The 22,023-nt window shown below is 53.2% G+C and overlaps 7 protein-coding genes across 7 annotated transcripts; 4 read left to right on the top strand and 3 right to left on the bottom strand.

Moving 5' to 3' along the window:
- Window positions 1-1,564: 1,564 nt before the first annotated feature.
- On the bottom strand, window positions 1,565-3,991 carry NEUTE1DRAFT_68479 (uncharacterized protein; the record flags this gene model as incomplete). The annotated part of the gene is made up of 4 exons (XM_009855797.1): window positions 1,565-3,295; window positions 3,319-3,575; window positions 3,649-3,718; window positions 3,919-3,991. 4 exons carry the CDS (start codon window positions 3,989-3,991, stop codon window positions 1,869-1,871), a joined length of 1,827 nt encoding a protein of 608 aa, XP_009854099.1.
- A 2,628-nt stretch (window positions 3,992-6,619) lies between these two features.
- On the bottom strand, window positions 6,620-10,391 carry NEUTE1DRAFT_68475 (uncharacterized protein; the record flags this gene model as incomplete). The annotated part of the gene is made up of 4 exons (XM_009855796.1): window positions 6,620-9,420; window positions 9,491-9,527; window positions 9,620-9,689; window positions 9,838-10,391. 4 exons carry the CDS (start codon window positions 10,389-10,391, stop codon window positions 6,674-6,676), a joined length of 3,408 nt encoding a protein of 1,135 aa, XP_009854098.1.
- A 960-nt stretch (window positions 10,392-11,351) lies between these two features.
- On the top strand, window positions 11,352-11,887 carry NEUTE1DRAFT_95973 (uncharacterized protein; the record flags this gene model as incomplete). Its single annotated transcript, XM_009855795.1, has 4 exons — window positions 11,352-11,399; window positions 11,468-11,564; window positions 11,709-11,803; window positions 11,867-11,887. 4 exons carry the CDS (start codon window positions 11,352-11,354, stop codon window positions 11,885-11,887), a joined length of 261 nt encoding a protein of 86 aa, XP_009854097.1.
- On the bottom strand, window positions 11,863-13,419 carry NEUTE1DRAFT_68471 (uncharacterized protein; the record flags this gene model as incomplete). The annotated part of the gene is made up of 1 exon (XM_009855794.1): window positions 11,863-13,419. One exon carries the CDS (start codon window positions 13,340-13,342, stop codon window positions 12,131-12,133), a length of 1,212 nt encoding a protein of 403 aa, XP_009854096.1.
- A 394-nt stretch (window positions 13,420-13,813) lies between these two features.
- Window positions 13,814-15,246, top strand: NEUTE1DRAFT_118058 (uncharacterized protein; the record flags this gene model as incomplete). Its single annotated transcript, XM_009855793.1, has 4 exons — window positions 13,814-13,882; window positions 14,152-14,226; window positions 14,291-14,800; window positions 14,863-15,246. 4 exons carry the CDS (start codon window positions 13,880-13,882, stop codon window positions 15,061-15,063), a joined length of 789 nt encoding a protein of 262 aa, XP_009854095.1.
- Window positions 15,247-17,409: 2,163 nt separating this feature from the next.
- Window positions 17,410-18,167, top strand: NEUTE1DRAFT_87150 (uncharacterized protein; the record flags this gene model as incomplete). Its single annotated transcript, XM_009855792.1, has 2 exons — window positions 17,410-17,530; window positions 17,596-18,167. 2 exons carry the CDS (start codon window positions 17,410-17,412, stop codon window positions 18,165-18,167), a joined length of 693 nt encoding a protein of 230 aa, XP_009854094.1.
- Window positions 18,168-20,117: 1,950 nt separating this feature from the next.
- On the top strand, window positions 20,118-22,013 carry NEUTE1DRAFT_87148 (uncharacterized protein; the record flags this gene model as incomplete). The annotated part of the gene is made up of 4 exons (XM_009855791.1): window positions 20,118-20,358; window positions 20,419-21,199; window positions 21,266-21,704; window positions 21,732-22,013. The coding sequence occupies 4 exons, from the start codon at window positions 20,118-20,120 to the stop codon at window positions 22,011-22,013; spliced, it is 1,743 nt and encodes a 580-aa protein (XP_009854093.1).
- Window positions 22,014-22,023: the final 10 nt, after the last annotated feature.

The following is a 22,023-nucleotide window of genomic DNA, read 5'->3' as shown; positions in this document are numbered from 1 at the left end:
GGGGGGGAGGGAGAGGGGGGCTCGCGGGCAGAAAACACCACAAACAGCCTCGTCTATACAGATTTTGATAATGGGCTGCCCGGTCAAAACACAACTAAGAGATCAAAGAATAGCGGTGAAGCTAAAGACTAGGAAAAGGGTGAATAGTAAGTGGAAGGTAGCCAGCTGAGATATCGCAAAGCGTGGACCACCTCCTTCAGTTGGTTCTTGAAGGGTTTCTTTCTACGCCTTGTCCCGTTCTGCTCTGTAGGGCAGTCAGTGAGCAGTGCTTGGCTGAATCCGGTCGGGTGGTGAAGGCGCGATGAGAGTGGTGAACGACAACGGAACGACACACTTTCAAGCCGATCGATGGACTCCAGACAGACAGCCTGGAAAACACAGACCAACACAACGGGCAGCAAGAGAACCAACTTGAGACAGAAGGGAACCTGGGCGACTCGTCAAATTTGCTGGGGGAACAACTGAACAGCGGCCGGGCCCAAGCCAAGAACTAAAGATCCACTCTTAGCCTGTCCTCCAACCAATCATACGATGTGGATGATACTCTACCTTAGTCCAACTGGATTCTTAAACAGCGGGAAATGGCTCGTGCACCACTTTCGCCCGCGCAGGCAGTTGGACCAAGAAGGGAAGAACGGAAGCTATGACCACCTGATGATGATTGGTCAAAGGTAACAACCGTAACATTCAAATCAATGACACTTTGAACAGACACGGCAGAGACACAGCGAGCGAGATAGACAAGATGGTCCGTCACCAAGGCGACAGTCAGTCAGGGAGAAGAAATAAAGTTGAAAAAGAAGATGATGGATGACTCTAGCGAACAAACATTTCAAGGCAACTCTGGCAGCTCTTTATACTTTTCAAATGTCCTCAAAGTCTCCTCTCGTCCGACAGCCCGCCGACACCTTGGTCATCTCACTTTCTCAATCACGTGGTCACACATCCGGCGTAGTTGCCTGGACTCTTTGCACACTAGTTACCTCGATTCAGCGACCTGGTTGGCGAAGAGGCCCAGCTTATTAATGAAGCCAAGTCTGCCTTGCGGGATTGCTTAACAATTACTAACAGATCACGACGGGTTCGACCACTCAGAGAAGATTGTGTGTGTTGTTCGCCGACATTCTCTGCTGATAGCCTCACTTTGGGAGATCTTGGTGCTGTTTCAACGTTTCAGAATAATGGGAGCAACTATGAAGAAGGTAATGTGACTTGGGATTGGTGGCTGATTGAAATAGGGTATAAATCCCCCGGTGTTGGACAGTTCGTTGTCCTCGTCTTCTCGGTCGTTCTGGTGAGATTGTGCTGTCTCAGGTATGGCAAAGTTTCGAAAATCTCATCTGTCGCTTGCGAAATCTCAGATACGTTTCGTGGATTTCTTAATTTTTTCAGGTTGTCTCTTACCGTCATCACCAGTATCTGCTCGAAGTTACTCGACTAGCTCGTCGCGCTGTTCGTTTCCGCTTGGTGCCTTGAAATCAACCGTGCTGCTTATGTCAATAGCGGATAGGAACTAGAACCTACCTACAATCCAAACACACCATGTACGTGAAATCATTGAACACTCGTGTAATAATGCGTCTTTGAAAAAATAAAGAAAAAGTAACTGGGGGTCTCTAGAATAATACCATACAAACAAAATCCCAACCCTATACACCATGAAATCAACAACAACGCAGTCAGAGTTTTAGAGCCACTCCCCAATCCAATAACTCTGTTCCTCTCTCTCACACACCTTGCTATCACTCCCTGCCTGCTCCCGATTCCCTAGGTTGTTTCTCCACCTCTTTCGCTATTCAGGCCCCTTCTACTCAGTTGCTCGACCTTTGAGCACTCTTGACACCGCCACCGGCTTCATCTCCCTCCTCCTAGAAAGAGATCAAATCACCCTGGCCACCCTGCTGTTGCCTTTGCTGTTGCTGACCACCCGCCGCAAATGGGTTGCTGCTACCCATCTGCTGCTGCTGATATCCCCCGTTCATGCCGCCGTAACCCATGTTCATGCCCATACCGGCCGGCCCCGTCGCCGCAGGCATCTGCTGACCTCCGTACGATACCGTCGGCAAGCCCGTGAACTGCTGCTTCAAGAAAGGGTTGTTACCCGTCGCCTCGGTCGTGATCTTATTCAGGCCAGCACCTGCACTGTTGACAAACGTTCCAGGGGCGGTATGTTGCGCCGGAATACGGAGATTACCCGTGTTGCCGAACGTGTCCATGCCCTCTCCGCTGGCAAGCAGGGCGTTAAGCTTCTGCTCGTGCTCGCTGAGTTCTCGCTGGGGCTGCTGCGGTTGCTGTTGAAACTGAGGTTGTTGCTGCTGGGGCTGCTGCTGTTGCTGGGACTGGGAGCCAAAGGTATTAAAGGGCGAATTAGAGGAAGTGACGGAGATCTGGGGGAAGGATGATAGCGTCTTTTGCTCGGGGAGGCTGCTCAATGCCGGCATCGATGGCGCCTTGTACGGTGACTTCTGCGCGAATGGGTTGTTCGATCCTGTCGGCATTGGCTTGATGGCTGACTGCTGGTTGTTGTTATTGTTGCTAGCCCAAGGGTTGTTACTACCGGGCTGCAACGTCGACGAGGAGTTGTCGAATTGGGGCTGCTGTTGCTGCTGGTTCGCGTATGGGTTGTAGCCCGTTGGCTGGGCCATGAAACCTTGGGGCTGTTGCTGCTGCTGTTGTTGACCGTAAGGATCGTAGATGCCGGTAGGCTGGGGCTGGAAGCCGTTCTGGAAGCCGTTCTGGTATCCCGTCTGCTGATATCCCATTGGTTGCTGCCCGTACCCGGTGAATGCATTGTTCATGTAAGCAGTTTGTTGAGCCTGCAGCTGGTTCTGATCAAGTGGGTTAGCAAAGAAATCCACCGCACTGCCTTGCTGATAGCCTTGGTTGAAACCGGTGAACTGAGGCTGGGTCGTCTGCGCTGGGGTATCATCAAACAAAGCCGCGGCATTCGTCTCCTCGAGCTCCCGTCGCCTTCGCTCCTCCTCTTCCTTGCTGAGCTTGATGGCTTTGGCGAGATCATCGTCGTCCACCTCGGCGAGAGCCCTCTCACGTCGCTTCCTGTCCTCCTCCTCTTGGTGTTTGCTCGCTTCGATCGCCAACTTGTACTCTGCATCGTCCTCGTCGGCATACTGTGCTCTATGCTGCCGGGGGCGGGGACGCGACGGTTCGGCGTGGTGCTGGGGCATTTCCTCCCCGTACTGCATACGCGATTTCCAGGCTCTTCGGTCAGTACGCTCCTCGCGCAACCTCTCCTCGTCCAGGAGCAGCGCAGTAAGATCCTTGGCGGCGACACGGACTGGTAGTAGAACGTCAGCATACTGAAAATAAGCCCTCGAATTGGCGTGGGTTCCCTACCGTTGTTTCCAACATCCTTGCCCTCCTCGTCAATGTATTGGAACTCGCGCAGTGTCTTGATGATAAAGATGTTCTGCTTGGCCCACGTCACCACCATCTCGGATCCCTCGTGCAAAATGTAGTCCATAACCTTCAATGCCTTCAGGACGTGACGCCAGTTCTTGCCCTTATCGTTCAGTCGCTTGTCGAGCATGTCCATGATTTCGTAGAACTCGGTGCTTCTGCAGTTGGTACAACAAGTCATTAACGGGAACTCGGTGTAGTCGCTTGAGGAACTCGAGACGGTGAACTTACGTGCCGTACGTCATCTGGGCGATTTGCCCCATCTGGGTTCCTGTAGGTCCCCATGGGTCGTTACTTGTCGCTATAATCGATCAAAGGCGTCAATGTCAGTCAAGCCATGTCTCCAAACGAGGTGATGATGTGTGGCTGTCGGCCAGCGAGCCAGTTGGAAGCGCACAATGCCAAGGACGACATGGCATCACACGCAGCGGGAGAAGCGCAGTGGGTGGAAGAAGGATAGAGGCAGTAGCGACAGCAGAAAGAGAGCGAGGAATGACCCACCATCGCGCACTTTGACCTGGGCGGCCGAGTAACCCTTTGTGACGTTTTTGACGCTGCGAATTACCTTGGACATGATGGGCGGGCTTCTTCGATGTCGAAGAAGCTACTAAGCTGATAGATCGGATCGATGTCAAAAGGAAAGAGAAGAATGAGAGGCTGTGTCGGGGGAGTCTCGCTCAGCGGGACAGTTCTCGTTGCGTGTCGCGGGAAGCCGTCGGTCGGTGGTTAGCGTCTGATTACAATCAGTCGGCAGTGGAGCTATTGCAATTACAGACGGGCAGGGAAGGTGGTTGATGTTGTAGTGCGACGGTTTGGCGATCGATCCACGCCGCTCACAAGGTACTTCGGTACGATAGGCCGTGGTTTCAAATTATATTCGCTCGGCTTGTTGTGTGTACCGTTCTAAAAGCTGTGCCTTTGTCTTGCCGTGTGTGTGGTCTGGAGCGCGCAGGTTCAAGGTCGGTCTTGTTCTAAACTCTGGGGTAAATTGGTCGTCTGGGGATCCTCGTCCGTCAACAGGACAGCGGCGCCGGGGGGGGGGTGGGAAAAGATGTTGACCGGGTGGAGGAGGGATTGGATGTTTGGAGATTAGGTTGGACGATTGGCGTGTGAACCTAGGTAGGTTAGGAGGCGTCAATTGGGAGCAGGTGATTAGGGCGATGTTGGGAGGAACAGGACGGAAGAAGTGGAAGAAGGAAGAGGGACCTGAATGAGAGGGGCCAAGCTCAGCAGTTGGCCACCAACTGTTACAAATGTGACGATGCGACGCGCAAGCAAGTGTTGGTCCAGTCCAATGCGCAAGGAACTCCGGTCGGTTTGTTGGAAAGAAACCTCTCACTAGGTAGGTAACCAACCACCACCAGCAGCCTTTAGGTATTGATTCGAGCTTGTTTTGGACATGTATCGTTGGGTACCTAGTGTAGGTACATAGAGGTAGAAATCCCTCTCCCCAGCCTGGGCTACCTAGGTTGAGATTACGCAGTTGATTCGGTCCCAAGCAACAGGGCACTCACTATCGTCGTCCTTGTTGATGTTCCCTTCTCATCATCTTTTCAAGATTACCCGCCTGTTAGTGCTAGACCCCTTTCGGCAGCTTATACCGTAGCCGATCATTATGTCAGGGTCATGTACCTCTACCTATCTGGGCTGTAAATAGTCCAAATATCCGAACCCAACCCACTGTCAGCCTTTGATTTCTCCTTTGCGTACCTTATGTCCGTCGACGACTAGGTGTGTCGAATACCGAATTGTTTTCCTACCTGAGTTGTCATGTGTTAGTAACCAACCCCTCCGAGTCTGATCATTGCCCTGCGCCATCCTGGGCGTGCTGCTGCGGTGACGAAAGGCCGTGAGTGGCTTGGCACGATCCCCCAATTCAGTTCAAGTTCCACTTGACTCCAGGTCATGTCACTCACTGCCCATCACTCATCCATCGGCATCCCCCTTTCCCGGAACCAAGCGGGCAGTTCTCAAACAACCTAAGTAAGCTGCCTTCCATCTTTGTGTTATGACCGGGACCAGTCAGACTCTCCCAATGAGGAAGAAATCATGCCCAACAATATCAATCCCTCTCTTCTAATATCATCAGGGATTTACTCCACGAATTGTGCCTGACTGACATAATGAGAATTGATGCGGTCCCACTGAGCTCAACCCAAGTGTGTTGTGAGATAGGCTATCCAGTCACAGTCTGTTGGTGTACCTTGTTCCTGGATTTCTACAAGTATGATGGGGACCCTTTTTCCCTGCAGAGGGGCTTTGAGTTCCAGCAAATGACGTAAACATTCACGACTTGCCCTGAGGAGAAAGGCTCTTTTGCGACGGGACAAGTGACGAACGGGGGGAAATCATTCGCGGAAAGAGTCAAGCAAAATTACAAGGGCAGAAATGGGCTGCATATGCAGTGGAACACCCTTGTGGAGATTTTTTCTGGGTTTTGGTATTCTTCTAGAAATAGAAGCAATAACAGTGCTGCTGAAGTTATCACGACGGAAAACATTACCAGAGCCGGGGTTACCAACTACATTCACGATGCGATTGAGGGGGTCTTCAAGAGTAAATAACTGCTGCGCATCACATTTCAAGTGCTGATGCTACATACGTAAAGAACAATGATGCCCCTCGCTATCAAATGCTATGGACCTATACCGCCGACCAACCAGACTCCGATTGCCCTACTGACGCCATGGCCTATCCGTGATGCCCTCATTAGGCCCTAATCTTCAACAAAATAAAAAAGGTGAATGGAAGAAAATGAAAGAAAAACAAAATTTCAAGCCAGCTTGCCTTCCCCCTCTTTTTAAATAAACGTAACAGCAAGGTAGAATAGTAGAGTAGAAAATAAATGAAACAACATGGGGCCGAAGAGACTGACAGGAGGTGAGAAGAGGAAAGAACAAGAGGGCGGGCATTGACATGTTCGAGAGCGAAAACCCCGTCAGGAGTCGTCATGGCCGCCATCGCCATCGCCATCACCATCATCCTGACCATCCTCACCATTATCACCACCATTCTTCAGATACGAGTCGTCAGTGCCGTAACCCGGGTCACGCCACCATGCTCTATTGGGTTTTGTTCTCCAGGTTGGCGGCGCTGAAGCAGGACGGTTGGCTGAAGCGGGATTCGGAGACGCAAACCTTACCACTTTCCGTGGTCTTCCCCTTGGCCGTCTTCTTGGTGTGGCCCTTGCTCCTCCCTCTTCACTTCCTGTTCCTCTTATCGTCATCTCCGGCCTCCATGATAACGCTACTGATTCCTAATTGTCGTCATCCTTCATGGTAATATCTGCTTGTTCGTCTTCTCCGCCGCCATTGAAGCTGTCGCCGTTATCGGCACTCCCAGCGTCCTCTCCGTTTCCGTTCGCGCCAGAAGAGTTAGCACTCCGGCTCCCACTCCCACTGCCACTACCGCTCATGTTGTAACCGGCGGCGCTCTCCGCAGTAGGGGTAACATGCACCGTATCCCTCATCCCTTCCTCGCCCTCCTTCTTCGGCGTCGTAGAATCGAGCGATTTCTGCTTCGCCAGCCAACCAGGAGGAAAACCCGGGCCACTCTCGGCGTTACCGTAGTCGCTCTTCTTGGTACCCTTGGGCCAACGGCCAGGCCCGCGACCGGTGCCACCTGCTTTGCGCTTGCTGCTGCTGCTACTGCGGGGCTTGATGGCCGAAGATACGCGGCGGACACCGCTCGTACGGCGAGGGTTTCGTGGCCGGGCGGCGCTGCCGCTGTTGGTGCGGACGGCTGGTAGGCGGGCAACAGTGTTTCGGATGCGGTCGACGCCGGCTCCGCGCCGGGAAGTGTTGACCGGTGGAACGACCTCGAAGCGAGTAGGCGGGATACCCTCATATTGGGCCATCCAGTCGTCGGGGTTCTCTTTATCTTCGCCATCGGCGTCCGGTTCGGTCTTAGCTTTCCGGTCGTGGTCGTCGTTAGGGTGGACGGAGCCGTGGACGGAGCCGTTGGGAAAGAGACCGTTGGTTTTAAGGACGGATCGAGGGGAGATAACTTCGGGCTGGATGATACCCAGCTCGTTGGGCTCGGTTGACTCGAGAATGGTTGGAGCTGAGGTGTCAATCTCCATCTTTTCGACCTGGTTTGCCAGACCGTCAGGCTGAGAAGCATCACCGTTGAGGACGGTTCCTTCCTCAACCGTTGGCTTGGTCTCGTCGTCCTCCCTAGGGGCGATGGCGTTTAGTGCTGGCCCAAGCTCAAAGTTCGTGGCATTGCTCCGGCCCATAACGTAAGGAGTCCATGTGAGGGCTTTTGGTTCCAGCTGAACGTATTTCTTGGCCTCCCACTTTGCGACGTACTCCCGGCAGTAAGGTAGGTCGACGCGGAAGGCATAAAGTTGGGTCTGGGGATCGCGCACCAAACATCTCAAGCCCTCCAATGATGAGATGACGTCGTCTGGCGTGAGGCCCGTGTCATCGGAGATCTTCTTGATACTCAGACCTTTCTTCTCCTTGGGATCACTGGAGCAGTGCTCAAGGAGATATTTGCACATCACCAACCTCCAGTAGTTCCGGTAAGACACGAGGCCCATGTCGGAAAGAGGCTTTTCTGGGGAGCCAGTCTTTTGCTCGACCCTGGTGAGGAGATAGGAGAAGTCGATCAGGAGATTGCCGTATCCCTTTCGTTGGTGGATAGGCAAGGTGAGAATACACGAGACGTTGTTCTGACTACTCGCGCGCTTTTCCTTGGAAAAGTATCCGACGAAATGGTAGCCATATTGGTCATATTCACAGAGGACGTAGAAGAGAAATGGCTCCACGTCGTAATAGAGGGTCTTGGACCCAAGGAAGAGCTTGGCCAGCAAGCAGAGATTCTGGCAGTAGACCGGATTTTTGCGTCCGTCGACCTCGAAGACGGATATCGAGCCATGGCGATAAATCTCGTCGCCTGGTGGATGTTTTGCGGGGCACTTAAGCTTATGTCTCCATGCCACATAGTCGGAGTTCATGTACTTGAGGCAGAATTCGCAGATATATAGAACCCGGTTCCTGCTGTATTCCTCGGGATACGGTGCGGCATACCATGTGTCGATCTCCCAGCCTCCGAACTCGATGCACTCGATTTGGCTGGCTGGACCGGCCGTCTTCTTGGACTTCTTGACTGGTGCTTCGATCTCGGCTTGCATCTTCAAGAGTCGTTGTCGCCATTCCTCCTCGGCCATTTGCTTCGCTTCATCGAAACGCCGACGATCCTCGGGTTGAGGTAGTGTCTTGGACGTATCCGCCTCGGCGTCGGTGAGGATGCCACCGTATGGCTTTCCTTTGAGTTCATCCGTCTCCTTATCGTAGAAGGAATAAAATGGTTGGGTATAGCTTGTGCTAGCGAACGGTGCCGTGGAAGGTTCCATTGCATCAGCTGCTGCGGCCGCCCTGCGCGACCGACCTGACCTTCCTAACGTTTTACGCCCAGACCGTCCTGAACGGCCGGATCGACCTGATCGAGCAGACCGACTTGATCGCTTGCTGTTCCCCTTGGGTGGTTGCGATGTTATCTGCTGTAACTTGGTGGGATCTACACGCATGCGCAGCAAGATGCTACTTCGTGTCTTCTTGACGATGTTGACCGGGGCTGCAGGATTGGAGATCTTAATTCGCAATGACCGGGCCGAGGTCGGCCTCGCTTGTTCGTCGTGGCCGGCTGTGCTCTCATCGGGTTCTTCTTCGGTGCCCACGGTGTTCCGGCGTCGCTTCCTAAGGCTAATTATGTGCTCTGGGGGTTCTACTGAAGACGTCTTACGTTTCCTAAGTACGCGAGATCCATCCATAGGATCCTCGTCCAGCACGAGTTGGTTGAAGACGGAGTGGGAATCCGGGTTTGTGTGTTTTTGAGGAGGCAGAAGGTCCCTAGCCAGTTTGGGTGCTGACGCTCGGCGTGTGGTGGGGTGGGTAATGGTTTCCGTCCCGTTCACCTGCGTCGGCTCGTGATTCTTCCCCGCGGCGGTTTGTGACCCTTCTTCACTGGCGCAATTCGGACATTTCCAGGCGTCGAGTGCTAGTTATGGTCAGTGTACGTAATGTAACATCAATGGTATCGATGCGGAAGGGCTCCATTAAGTTCGTACCTTGATCACTGGGCAACGCATTCGCTTCCCTTGCACACTGCTGGTGGGCTACTAACCGTCAGCTTCTAGCTCTCCTTCTTACCAGTTCGTAATCCATCCCGTAATTTCAACAGAACAAGATGTACTGACCGTTGTCTCCACATCCAGCACATGCAAGATACTCCTCGAATTCCTCGGCCGGGTCGTGGTCTTCGTCTTGCTTACAGAACATGCAAAGTCCACTATCTCCCTTTTCGGAACCCTCATCATCATCGTCCTCGTCGCCCGCAGGTTCGTGCTCAGCCGCATCTTCCCAGTGTACCTCGTCCTCGGATTCCGCATCACTGACGCTCGCCGAACTTGCCGACGAATGGTCGTCTTCCTCCTCCCCGCTTTCACTTTCGCTATGGTCAGTGTCACCCGGTTTTATTTTGACGGCTCCGACACCCTCGTCATCGTCGTCCTCATCATCGTCATGGTCCTCCTCCACGCTTGGTAGGTGTTGTTGCGAGGTATGTTCCTCGGAGTGGACGGAGTCGCCCTCGTCTCCTTCGGCATCTTCATCGAACCCCTCGGGGTCTTCACCGTCGTGTTCCTCTTCTTCGCCGTGTTCATCACCGGAGTCTTCGTGGTGGTCGTGGTCATCATGGCCGTCGTGGCTGCCTTGGTCCGAGTGTTCGGCATCGTCGCCTTCGCCCATTTCCTCGTCGTGGTGGTCGTTCTCTTCCTGTGCATCGTGCATCTCTTGGTCTTCGTCGGCCTCGCTAGGCTCGGGCTTGGCGATGATGTTGGACATCTCGGAGGTAATAGTGACTTGGTCGACCATTGCGACGTCCCCGTCAGCGGTACTGGCCTCAGCCTGGTGTTCCGACATCATGACGCTCTGCTGCAGCTCCTCCGCCCTGAGCTGTTCGTCGGCCATTGCAGGTTGTGTGTGTTCTGTTTTTTCCTTGTTGGTTGTCCGCTTTGTTCTCAGCACCCGGCCTGGCTTCCCCGCACGGGCACCCCTTTGGCAAGTCTCGTCAAGCGTAACCTGGCCAGAGGGCACTCATACCAGCTAGCTCGAAGTTGGTGTTTCGGGCCTTATCATGCCTGGAGATGGATGAACAGTGGAAGGCGACCCAAGTTTATGTATCGGCGACAGTTTTCTGTGTGGTTGTGGTGCTTGGAGGCCGCAGCTGCGAGACGCTGGTGCCTACTGGAAGCAGGTGATTTTGTTTGCGACAGCTCGAAAGGGGGGTTGAAAACGCGCTGATCCGGGCAACAAGGCTGCGTGTATCGTGTCGTTCTGCGGTCGCACTAGGTCGATGATGTCAAAAGACGCGTCGCGTAGTTGTTCTTTTGTCGTGGAGGGCCGTAGTCAGTGCTCAAAGTGCCAGTGTGCTTGTTCGCGGAGTGTTGTCCCTGAGAAGTTGCCCGTCCCTTTGGAGTTCCAGACGCCCTTACCAATCGAGGTTACGTTACCGGGCCGATGTACGTGCAAGGGTACACGTGCTTAGTCAGTTGCAATGCAACCGCCAAGCTTCCAGCTCCTGCGGGTCCAGGCGGGTTGGTGGGGGGGTGGTCTCTGCTCCACTGGAAACATCCCAGGCGACCGAAAGCTTCCATTTCCAGCTGATTTCCACTTCCCTTGAGCGCCTGAGGCATCCGCGGCCCGTCTCCGCCAATTCGTCCAAGACGCTCCACGGCATCTGCCATCCCATCACCAGACTTGGGACCTGTATCCCGGCCACTGCAACTGCTTAGCTGCGGATTGTCACAACAGAGAAGCCACAACATAATCATACCATTGCACAACGACTTTAGGTCGGTTCCAAGTAATTCGAAAAATAGTGTTGCGGCTTGACTGACCGAATTGACTAGGTCCAGAAAAACCGCCGCGATGACTGTCCCATTCGAGGCCCTCATTCCCTATGCCATCATCGTCACGGTAAGCTCCACCGGATCAGTGCGCCCGGAGCGGGGTGGGGGGATCGGGTCCCGCTGACGGAAACCTAGATGTTCGGCGTCACGGGCGCCGGCCTGTCTGCCATCAAGACTGCCCAGAACGGCGGCAAGAAGGCGAGATGGTCGTTGGATACCTGGGATAGAGTGCGTAAACCCTCTGCTACTCGTTGAGCTCATGGGCTAACTGTTGTATAGCAAAGTACGCACCACTTATACCTGCGAACTGCGCGAGTCATGATGCGCCTTTGCGCACATCCACCCTGACAGCGACTGACAATTGGTGTTTTTATAGTGATGGACCGCGACCGCAGACTTACCGGATGGTTACGAGGGCAAACAGATGCCGCAGATGCGCCTTATGGGTTTGAGTACAACAACCCGTGGAGAGTATGTTGCTTTGATTTCCGAGCTTTACGATACACATGGACTGACTGACACATGCACTTCCAGGTTGAGAAACGGTTTTCGTGATTGGTCAACCGACATTTAAAACAGCCACCTCCAGGGCGGATTGTCAAGAAGATTATCGAGAGAACCAGGCTCACCAACGATATCACGACGACCCGCACCGACGACCACTTACCGATACGTTCGACGATGTCAATACGGCGCCCTATTCGGGCCATACCAGCCGTGCGGGAAAACAGAACGCTTAGATACAGGCTAGGTAGACAGCACTGCCTAATGGTGCTTCCACAGAGTATAGAATGCTTTTCAGATCTGAATCTGTGCTCTGTTCTTGTTGAGACCCTCCAAAAGCATGCATGCCTGACAAATCTCCTGACTAGACATGTAACCGCAGCGCTTGCAGTTACCCAATGTCTGCCGTGTTACTGGCTTGGAGTTCTTGTTCGTCTTCAACGGCACTGCACCATCTGTCTCTGATTCCGCTGCCTTGCCGGCCAAGGAGAGCTTTGAGACATCAACCTCGAGCTCTTCGGCAGCCTCGTTCTCTCTCAGCTGCTTCTCCATGGCGGCCATCTCGTTGCCAGAGGCAGCTCCGTTTGAGCCACAGCCGCCAATGCCACCATCATCCTCTGCAGCCGTTGCCGTGGGTGGCTTGGATTTGCCCTTGCAACCACAAGATGAAGCCGACTCCCCTGGTACTAGTCTCGCCATGTCTTCGCCGCTACGGAGAATATCCAAAATGGCGCTCGGTCGTATCCTCTCCAGCTGCTTGATCAGAGCTCTGGCGGTGCCACGGAACGCCTCCGGGCTGTAAATGCACTCTGTGCTAAAGTAGTCCAACTTCTTGTGATACGCATACATGACAATCTCCTTTTCGTAAGCATACTTGAGCGGCTTACTCCTCTTGACATCAGAACTGCCGTCTCCAGTTACAATGTTCGTACTCCGTGCCAGGCGTCCCATGTCTCCACGCAGTAGGTTCATGAGAATCGTCTCGGCCACATCATCGGCGTTGTGTCCCGTTACCACGTGCTTGATGTCGAGCATTTTGGCCCCACGATCGAGCGCCTGTCGTCGGAAGACGCCGCAGTATGTGCAGTTGCCCTTCTTGCCAATCGTCTCGACGACCTGGTCCATCGTCCACCCGTAGAGCTCATCATACCCTACAATCTTCAACGGCATGTCGTACTGCACGGCATTTCGCTTGACCGTCTCCAGGGAGTCGTCTCGGTAACCCTTGATGCCTTCATCGATACTGAGTAAAATGAGTTCGAGTCCGTAGTTGTAACGTTCGTTAAGATTCTTGAGGACTGAAGCGAGCACAGTTGAGTCCTTGCCGCCTGACGCGCCGATAGCCACTCGCTCGCCGGGGTAAAATAGTTTGGATGATACGATGGTATGGTGAACCTCCTCCTCGAATAGTGTAAGGAAGCAGCCCTTGCAGACTCTGGCGTGGTTCTTCGGCCGCTTGATGTTTGCTCGCTCGGTTTTGCAGATGGCGCAAAGTGCTGGAGCCATCTTGGCTGAGATGAAGGGGGTTGAGTGAAAGACTGAGATGGGTTGTCGTCGAATACTATTTTGAGGGTTCCTTCCTGAGTCCACGGTGTTTTTTATGCTGGGAAAGTTATTTGCTGCGTAACCAAGTGTCCAGACCCGATCTCACGTTGAGACATGCCGATGTGCTGCAGTCATCAACAAATTATTTGTAAGATGCGTCAAAGGAAGGCATCAGCGTTTAAGACAGGCCGCGGCCTGGACCAGACCAGAAAAATGCGATAAGCTGCCTGGATTGCCGATAAGGGACACACCGTGGCGTTTGCCCAAGACCTGAGTGGACCAAGCTGGGCTTGCTGTCACGCCCCACTCATTTTTCAGTCCAGCCACAGCTGTCTCTCTCCGTCAGCCCCCACCAAGTGGACACCAGCCGCAAAATATCCGCCAACCCTAAAAATTCCACCACCACTTTTTCTCCGCGCGTTTGAATTCTCGATTTTGAATCTTTGTCTGTTGCACCTCACGTACACTTAGGAACCTGAGCCAACGCCGATAATCAAAATGGTAAGCACCTGAACGACTACGACTCGATACTCACGACCTCTGCGATCGTCTTTACGACGCGCGCATGTGGGATATGTTGGGAATGCTCTTGATCTCTGATTGAGTTGCATGTTTTCCGCTCGTCGGTCCTTCGGGGCCGCGGGTGATGACCTGGCTTGAGTTGGATCCGCGTGCATGGCAGAAATGCTTGCCCGGCCACTCTCTAGAGTTAACGAAGACTGAAGTCAAATGGACCAAAACATTTACTGATGTCTTCTTCTCAATGATAGCCTCAGAAGTCTGGCAAGAAGGCCGCTCCGGCCCCCTTCCCCCAGGGTAAGGCTGGCAGCAAGAAGGCGCCCAAGGTAAGCAAAAACAGCTCTATCTCTATCTGCCTCTTCGAATCTCGGTGTGCTAACATGCAAACAGAACCCTCTCATCGAGAAGCGCCCCCGCAACTTCGGCATTGGCCAGGCTATCCAGCCCAAGCGCAACCTCTCGCGCATGGTGAAGTGGCCTGAGTATGTCCGCCTCCAGCGCCAGAAGAAGATCCTCAACATGCGCTTGAAGGTCCCCCCTGCGCTCGCCCAGTTCCAGCAGGTTCTCGACAAGAACACCGCTGCCCAGGCTTTCAAGCTCCTCAACAAGTACCGCCCTGAGACCAAGACCGAGAAGAAGGAGCGTCTCCTCCAGGAGGCTACCGCCATCAAGGAGGGCAAGAAGAAGGAGGACGTCTCCAAGAAGCCCTACGTTGTCAAGTACGGTCTCAACCACGTTGTTGGCCTCATTGAGAACAAGAAGGCTTCCCTCGTTCTCATCCCCAACGATGTCGACCCCATCGAGCTCGTTGTCTTCCTCCCCGCTCTCTGCCGCAAGATGGGCATCCCCTATGCCATCATCAAGGGCAAGGCTCGTCTCGGCACTGTCGTCCACAAGAAGGTATGAAGCATTCGATAATCCCAGGGTTCCAGCATGCAGTGAACTAACATAGTATGTCTCAGACCGCTGCCGTCCTCGCCCTCACTGAGGTCCGCGCTGAGGACAAGAACGAGCTCGCCAAGCTCGTCTCCGCCATCAAGGAGGGCTACCTCGAGAAGAACGAGCAGGCTCGCCGCCAGTGGGGTGGTGGCATCATGGGCGTCAAGTCCCAGATGAAGATTGCCAAGCGCAAGAAGGCTCTCGAGAACGCCATCAAGGTCTAAATTTGACCTCATGGTGTAATCGAACACGGTTGGGACATGGCGCTTACACTATCGGTTTTCGTATTGGACATACCAAAATCAGATCAGGGTCAAATGAACTGCCTACTTCCGCCGTAGCAGACGTCCCAAGGTTGCTTTCAGACGTTGTGAATAACAAATGATACCCAGTTTTTGCTTTCTTCCAGTGTGATGAAGACCCATCTCCCTTCCCCCCAGGTCAGTTAACCATGGATTCCCGATCCCATCCTCCCATTCCCCCATCTCATCGTGAACTTGAACGGCATTAGTGTGTACAACATTGAGCTCATATACCCACGCTCATGTGTTGAAGGATTTTATCGTGCCAAGATAAACTTTTTGCCCTACTATTACCAAACACTTTAGTCCTCTTTGCTCTCGGGACTTTCGTGCATGAAAGTAGTGCCACATGCCATCACTTGACGATGGTTTACTTGACTGTTTTTTGACTTTTGGGTTCGGTCTTTATGGACACGAGACATTTGGTTCCTTGTCTATCCTTGGCCATGAGGCTGGCCCAAACGGTCTCGATAACATCTTATACAGAATAAATATAATGCTATTTAACAATTGATTTTCTTCATCCTTCCCTTGTTATGTCTGGGTGCTTGTTGAATTGATGGCTATTGCCAAACTCAAAGGAACTGACAGAATCAATGCGAACCGGCGCTAGGGAACGATCGTCAGGGACTGCCCCCCCTTGTTGTTGTACCAAAATACCGAGAATCCGGCTGTCCGGTGACGGCGAATCGGCTCCGCCATTGGCAATTTGGGGAAATCTGAAGCTTATCTGCCACTTTGAGGTCAGACAATGGGTGATCCATGATGGGTTCAAAGCTGTCAGAAAGTTTCTGCGCAAAGCACCCTTTTCGCGCCCTCGTGTCCTTCTGGTTCGGATGTATGTGGATGCATTTGATATGGGACCGGGACACCCATGATGATTCCCGGAGTCGCGAGAGCTCTTGTGCTTGGTCCATCCCTCCATTCGATATTTCCGGCGCTGAGAGGGGTTCCTCCACCGGCGTTCTTCACAGTGGCTGACCGGGGCGTGGGTGGTGCCTCCCAAAGTCTGCATCCCAACTCCTCCCACTCGGCCATGCACCGTGACAATGCTGAAGACAGAAGCGCCTTCCCGGCATTTTGTTGAGAAAACACTTCTTATCCTGGACTAAACTCCAGGCAAGATGATGGAAACAAGCAGGGTTTGGCTTTCCAGTCCGAGAATATGGGGAAATCTAGTTCATCTACAAAAGCCGGCGGGTGCCCCCCAATATGACGGGTAGCTGCAGTTCTCGAAGGTCTTTTGATCTTGAAGTCCTTTTGTTCTGATCTCTTGTGCCCTCTCCTCGCTCTGATATCAACAACACAACCGAAGTTTGTGCCCTTCGCATCTCAGACTACGGCCGAGTTAAAGACGACGGCCTCCTGAAGAGCATATCCACCTGGTAAGTCCCAATCTCTCTCGATACTTTACTAGACAACAAAGTCAAAAAGAATCAACCAGCCTCCGAAAATACCGTTCATGTCGGTGACGGGTCTATTCTTGGCGTGTGGTTGTGGATGTCTGTACTCTGGGACCTTACATTTGGCCCCTCCCGATTCATCGGATCCCGCAAGCCTCAAGTGAATCAGTGGGGTTCAGCTCCAAACCAGTCCACCATCATACGGGGACTTGGTGAGGATACCGGGCATTCCAGGAGATTACAGCCTTTGCTTCTGGAAGATTGCAACTGAACGGTATCGAGTTTCCAGAGGTCTGGTATCGGAGTTGGGACTTGAGAAGAAGAAGAGGGTTGGAGGAGAAGAATCATTTCATCTCGTCCGGCTGATGAACCTCACAAGACGCTTGGTCAGCTCAACAACATCCGTCTACACCATCTCTTCAGTTGTTATTCCACAAGACGGACACCACGTTCCGTACGATTGGATGTCCTGTTATCGTGGGCCAATACATTCGGGATCTACAAGCTCCTATACTTACACATGCGTGGACCGCAGGCGGATCTCGAGCTCCTCTAGTCTACTCCGAATCCCGGGTACTGAGCTTACCTTTTGATACCCGCTTCATATTCTTATATCATCCCTCCACTCCTACTCTTACGCCGCCGGCCCGCGTTTCTCTTCTCATCAAACGAACCTATCATCCTCTGTCCTCGCTCGAGCTACTTTTTTGTCCAGGGTCTCAAGTTTGTCCTCCCCCGCTTCAGTCCTGCTGCACGTCTTGCTTTTGCATAACACTGCTGGCTAACACAACCCGATAGTTTAGCGTGACGTATCTTTGCCTCGTCTCTTCAACCTTTGATACCCAAACTCGTTCCATCTTTCAAAATGTCCGCCGATAACACATTCCACTACGCCTTGAGCTCCAACAATGCTTGGGCTGGTTACAAGGCCCATCAGAATCCCCAATTCTTCCCCAAGCTTGCTGGCGGCCAGTCTCCGGAAATCCGTAAGTCATCATTCTATCCCACTTACCTTGCCTCTCTTTTATCTGTCCTAACTTGGTTTCAACAGTCTGGATCGGTTGCTCCGACTCTCGCTGCCCCGAGACCACTATTCTGGGCATGCAACCCGGTGATGTCTTTGTCCACCGCAACATTGCCAACATCATCTCCCCCACCGACATCAACACTACGGCTGTGATCGAGTACGCCGTCGCCAATCTCAAGGTCAAGCACGTTGTTCTCTGTGGCCACTCAGCCTGCGGTGGTGCGGCCGCCGCCCTTTCCGACGTCCGGGTGGGTGGCGTTCTCGATACCTGGCTGCTCCCTCTCAAGACGGTCCGCTTCAACCACGCCGAAGAGCTCGAGGCCATCACAGACGAAAAGGAGCGTATCATGCGCATCGCCCAGCTCAACGTGGAGGCGGGCATCAAGGTGCTCATGAACAACGCGACGATTCGGGAAGCCATTGCGGAGCGTGGGCTCGAGGTCCATGGTGTGTTCTTTGATATCAGCTGCGGACGCATCAAGGAGCTCGGGTGCGGCACGGCTCACGCGGGAAAGGGCGACCATGTTGTTAGGGGCAAGCATGGTCAGCTTGTGTTTGGACAGGATGGCGAGGCTGCGATTGCTGCTGCGCAGTAAAGTACACCAAACTCAACAAGAACATGGAAGCACATGGTTGAGGTTCATGTTGAGATTGCGGGGAAAGATTTACACTACACTAGCGAGTTCGCCAACGGGCGACCAAGAGACGGGTTGCAACGGTGTAACGGTGCCTTTTCTGGGGGTTTGGCTTGGGTAGACTTGGCAGGTCGCGCGGGATGTCTTGGCGATCTATCGGGTGTTGAGCAAGCCGGGCAAAGGGCATTGACGTGTTCGGCAACGAGATGTTTTGCATTTTTGGGTCATTTGGGCATGGATTATCATGCTGTTGGAGAAATTACATGGATGGAGGAACTTGGAAGAAGGCTGGAGCAGCAGTAAGCAGCACAAGATCCTGACAGTCCGTGCTTTTCTCACTATGGTTTACATCCTTATCACGGACTTTTCTACGGAGGAGCATATCATTGCAGGGAGTTGAGAGTTGAGTTGGTTTTTTGGGATATACAGAATACATGATTCATATTTACCTACAGGGCAATGTTCGATATTCATGATCTTCCTAACTGCTGTCCTGGCCTTTCTATCGTAATGTTGACCCAAGAGCTTTTCACGAGAACCTGGGTGACGGTGAACAGAAAAATGACCAATAGAAAATCACGACTTATACAAGCACACAGCCATCATTAGCTTCCGCGGGTTCCGTTATCGCAACCATTTGACGGGCAGATGGACAGTACATGACTCGAACGCAAAGAAGATGCGAAATTGCTGATTCCAGAACAGACAGAGAACACTAGCGGTCAAGGTTTCAGGAATTCGAGAGTCTACATAGCATTCATGACATGCAGGCAAGCAATTCTTGACAATGTGCATTGTTTGGCTGTTGTCGTCGTAGTGTACCAATGGAGGTTCCAGGCTGTGACGGGCTTGCAGTTCATTACAGCACAGTAAACCCTTATCGGCGTTATCGCACAGTGTCTGTCCATCCATCATTTGAATCCTCAGGATACACCTGACCCTAACCCTACAAGCAGAGCCGTTGCTGTAGGTACCCCTCATTGTACTTTGGGGAACGACAGGTAACCCCACCTCACCCACCTTCTAAAAATGCAATGGACGACTTTTCGAACGAACAGGCGGCCTTCATCCCCTCCTCCGGTTTCCGGCCATGACGTGAAATGTTCAAGAGAAGGAAAGAAAAAAGAAAGCAACCACGTGCTGGGCAAAAACAAGCTTTTCACAGTCCGGGTCTGGACCTTTGAGGATACCTAACCTTGTGGCAAATGGCATTGAAAGCCATCCTTGAATTTTGGAGAAATCCACCCGGCATGAAGTTGACGACGTCAGGGCTCCGGGGAAGCTGGTCGGGCGGTCGCCGTCTGATGTCCAAAGGTCCACTGAGCGGTGGAAAGGGTCGTCGAATCCCCAAGGGAAATGGTTGACGAACGGTTGGGAAGAGGAAATTCGTGACAGTTGATATTGGAATCTGTTTGGATGGCTTTGTGATCAGTAACAAACGAGTTCCTACCTCTAGCTTCTCTCCAAACGTAGAAGTAGGTGTTAGTGTGGATGATGCACAGAAGTGGACCGTAACGCCGTAAATGGTGTAGAAACCACCACCGGGTCTCACTTGCCGGACCAAAGCAACAAAGCCGGGGGATTACCTTCCGTTCCGGATAGTGAAAAGGTGTCAATTCTCATCCGATTCGCCTTCTTAAACTGAATGTCTAAACCGTTGACCCGCGGACGGGAGCCAAGCCCAAGCCGACCGTTTGCCCGGATGACGGACATGATGCAAACCATGGAAGCCAACGGATTACTACTTGCTTGCTGGGCACGGCTTGGCGGATCAACACTTCAACGTAACCACGCCATCCAACTTGGACATCCCACTTGATATCTGAAACCGTGGGGAACATCGGGACCCTTCTGTCTCACAAACTTCTCAAGCAGGGACTCATTCGATATATCATCCATCCAGACATCATCATGACATTCTCCATCCTCACCGACGACGAAATCAAGTCGCTGTTGGACAACCTCACACTAGACGAGCTCGAGTCCTTCCGCGAGAACCTTAGAGATGCTCTCCACGTATACTCTACCGGAGCTCATACGCCCGGTCAAGCTCTCATCCACCAGCCCGAGCGAACGGTAGTCCGCAGCGGCATCACCGGCGCCACCACTTTGTTCATGCCATCATGTAGTCCAGCCGGTCACGGTGTCAAAGGTATGATGTCTTCGCATTACATCGCAAACGGGATGGGATACTAACCAGGCCCCCCACCAGTCATCACCCTCTCCTCCGCCGAGCAAATAGTCAAGTCGACACAACAAGAAGAAGCCGGCCAAGACGCCACCACCCCGCTCATCCGGCCCACGGGCGCCATTACCTTGTTCAACCCCAACGGCTCTCCGCGGGGCATCATCCACGCCAGCACGGTAACCGCCTTCCGCACGGCACTGGCCTCCTTATGTCTGGTCCATAAGCGCGATCATGTCAAGACCATCACCGTCTTCGGCTGCGGCGAGCAAGCCTACTGGCACGTGCGCCTGACCTTACTCCTGCGCGGGTCCACCATCAAGTACGTCAACGTGATCAACCGGCGCTTCTCGCCCTCGTGCGGCGCCATGCTACGGCGGTTTTACGAGGTCTCGCCTGCCATCAAGGCGCGCGAAGGGTGGACGAATACGCACTTTGGCGTGTTGACGCCCAGCTATGGCGAGTATGAGCGGTTGCTAAGGGACCAGGTGCGGAGCGCGGATGTGATTTTCTGCTGCACGCCCAGCACGGCGTGTCTCTTTGACGGAAATATCTTGACGGAAAGGGATGCAAGGAGGAAGGGCAGGCTGATTGTGGCGATTGGAAGTTATACGCCGCAGATGAGGGAGGTGCCGATTGAGCTGATTCAGCAGGCGGTGAAGATTCAGGATCAGGCGGGGAAGAGGATCATTCACCATCATAAGCATGCAATCGAGGGGGGCGTGGTGGTGGTTGATACCCTGGACGGAGCGTTGAAGGAGGCCGGGGAGTTGATTGAGGCTGGACTGGGGCCGAGGCATTTGGTCGAGTATGTATTCCCCTCTTCTGGCTTCGTTACTTTTGCTGAATGATAATACTAACGAAACGTTCACAGACTCGGAGAACTAGTAATGCTCAACCGCATCGCCCTCTCCGAAACCGACAACGACTCCTCCCATACTTCGACAGATGTCGACACCGACACCCTCTCCGCCTCCGCCTCCACGCTAACCATCAATATCGCTCCCACCGAGGAAAAGGACTCCTCCTCTAACAGGGACAGCAGTGAAAAGACAAGGCGCCCCCGCCACAGCCGCCACCTCTCCCTCCAGAGCATCGTCCACCGCGCCTCCCGCTCCCGCAGCCGTAGCAGCAACCCCGATCGCGGTGACGACTACGAAGAGAAAAAGAAGGAAAAGAAGAAGAAGAAGGAGACGGAAGACGAGCTGGCCCGCTGGCTGCAAAAGGGCAACGTCATCTACAAGAGCGTCGGTCTCGGATTGATGGACTTGACGGTCGGCATGCAGCTGGTGGATTTCGCGGAGCAGAAGGGCGTGGGCACTCATATTCCGGCCTTTTAGGAGAGGAACGGGGTTGGTAGTATTCCGCTTATGGGACTGCAGGGCAAGGAGATGGTGGAGGTTGGGTTGGGGTTGGAACCGCTGGATGTTGCTGGCGGTGATGGTGATGTTGTCGGTGGTGGTGATGTTGTTGATATTATCGGTGGGAGTAAGACTTCTGCTGGACTTGGAAGTGAGGGTGGTAGTTCCAGACTGGAGTCGAGCGAAGACTCGGTGGAGGGAAGTCAGGATCAAGAAAATGGTGCTCAGGGCCACGGCCAGGGAGAATCTCATGTGGCTTAGAAAGCCCAGG

The sequence above is a fragment of the Neurospora tetrasperma genome (assembly GCF_000213175.1).
Source record: "Neurospora tetrasperma FGSC 2508 unplaced genomic scaffold NEUTE1scaffold_6, whole genome shotgun sequence".
Lineage (NCBI taxonomy): Eukaryota > Fungi > Ascomycota > Sordariomycetes > Sordariales > Sordariaceae > Neurospora > Neurospora tetrasperma.
Note: the sequence above shows the minus strand (reverse complement) of the source record. Positions and strands in the feature narration are given on the sequence as shown.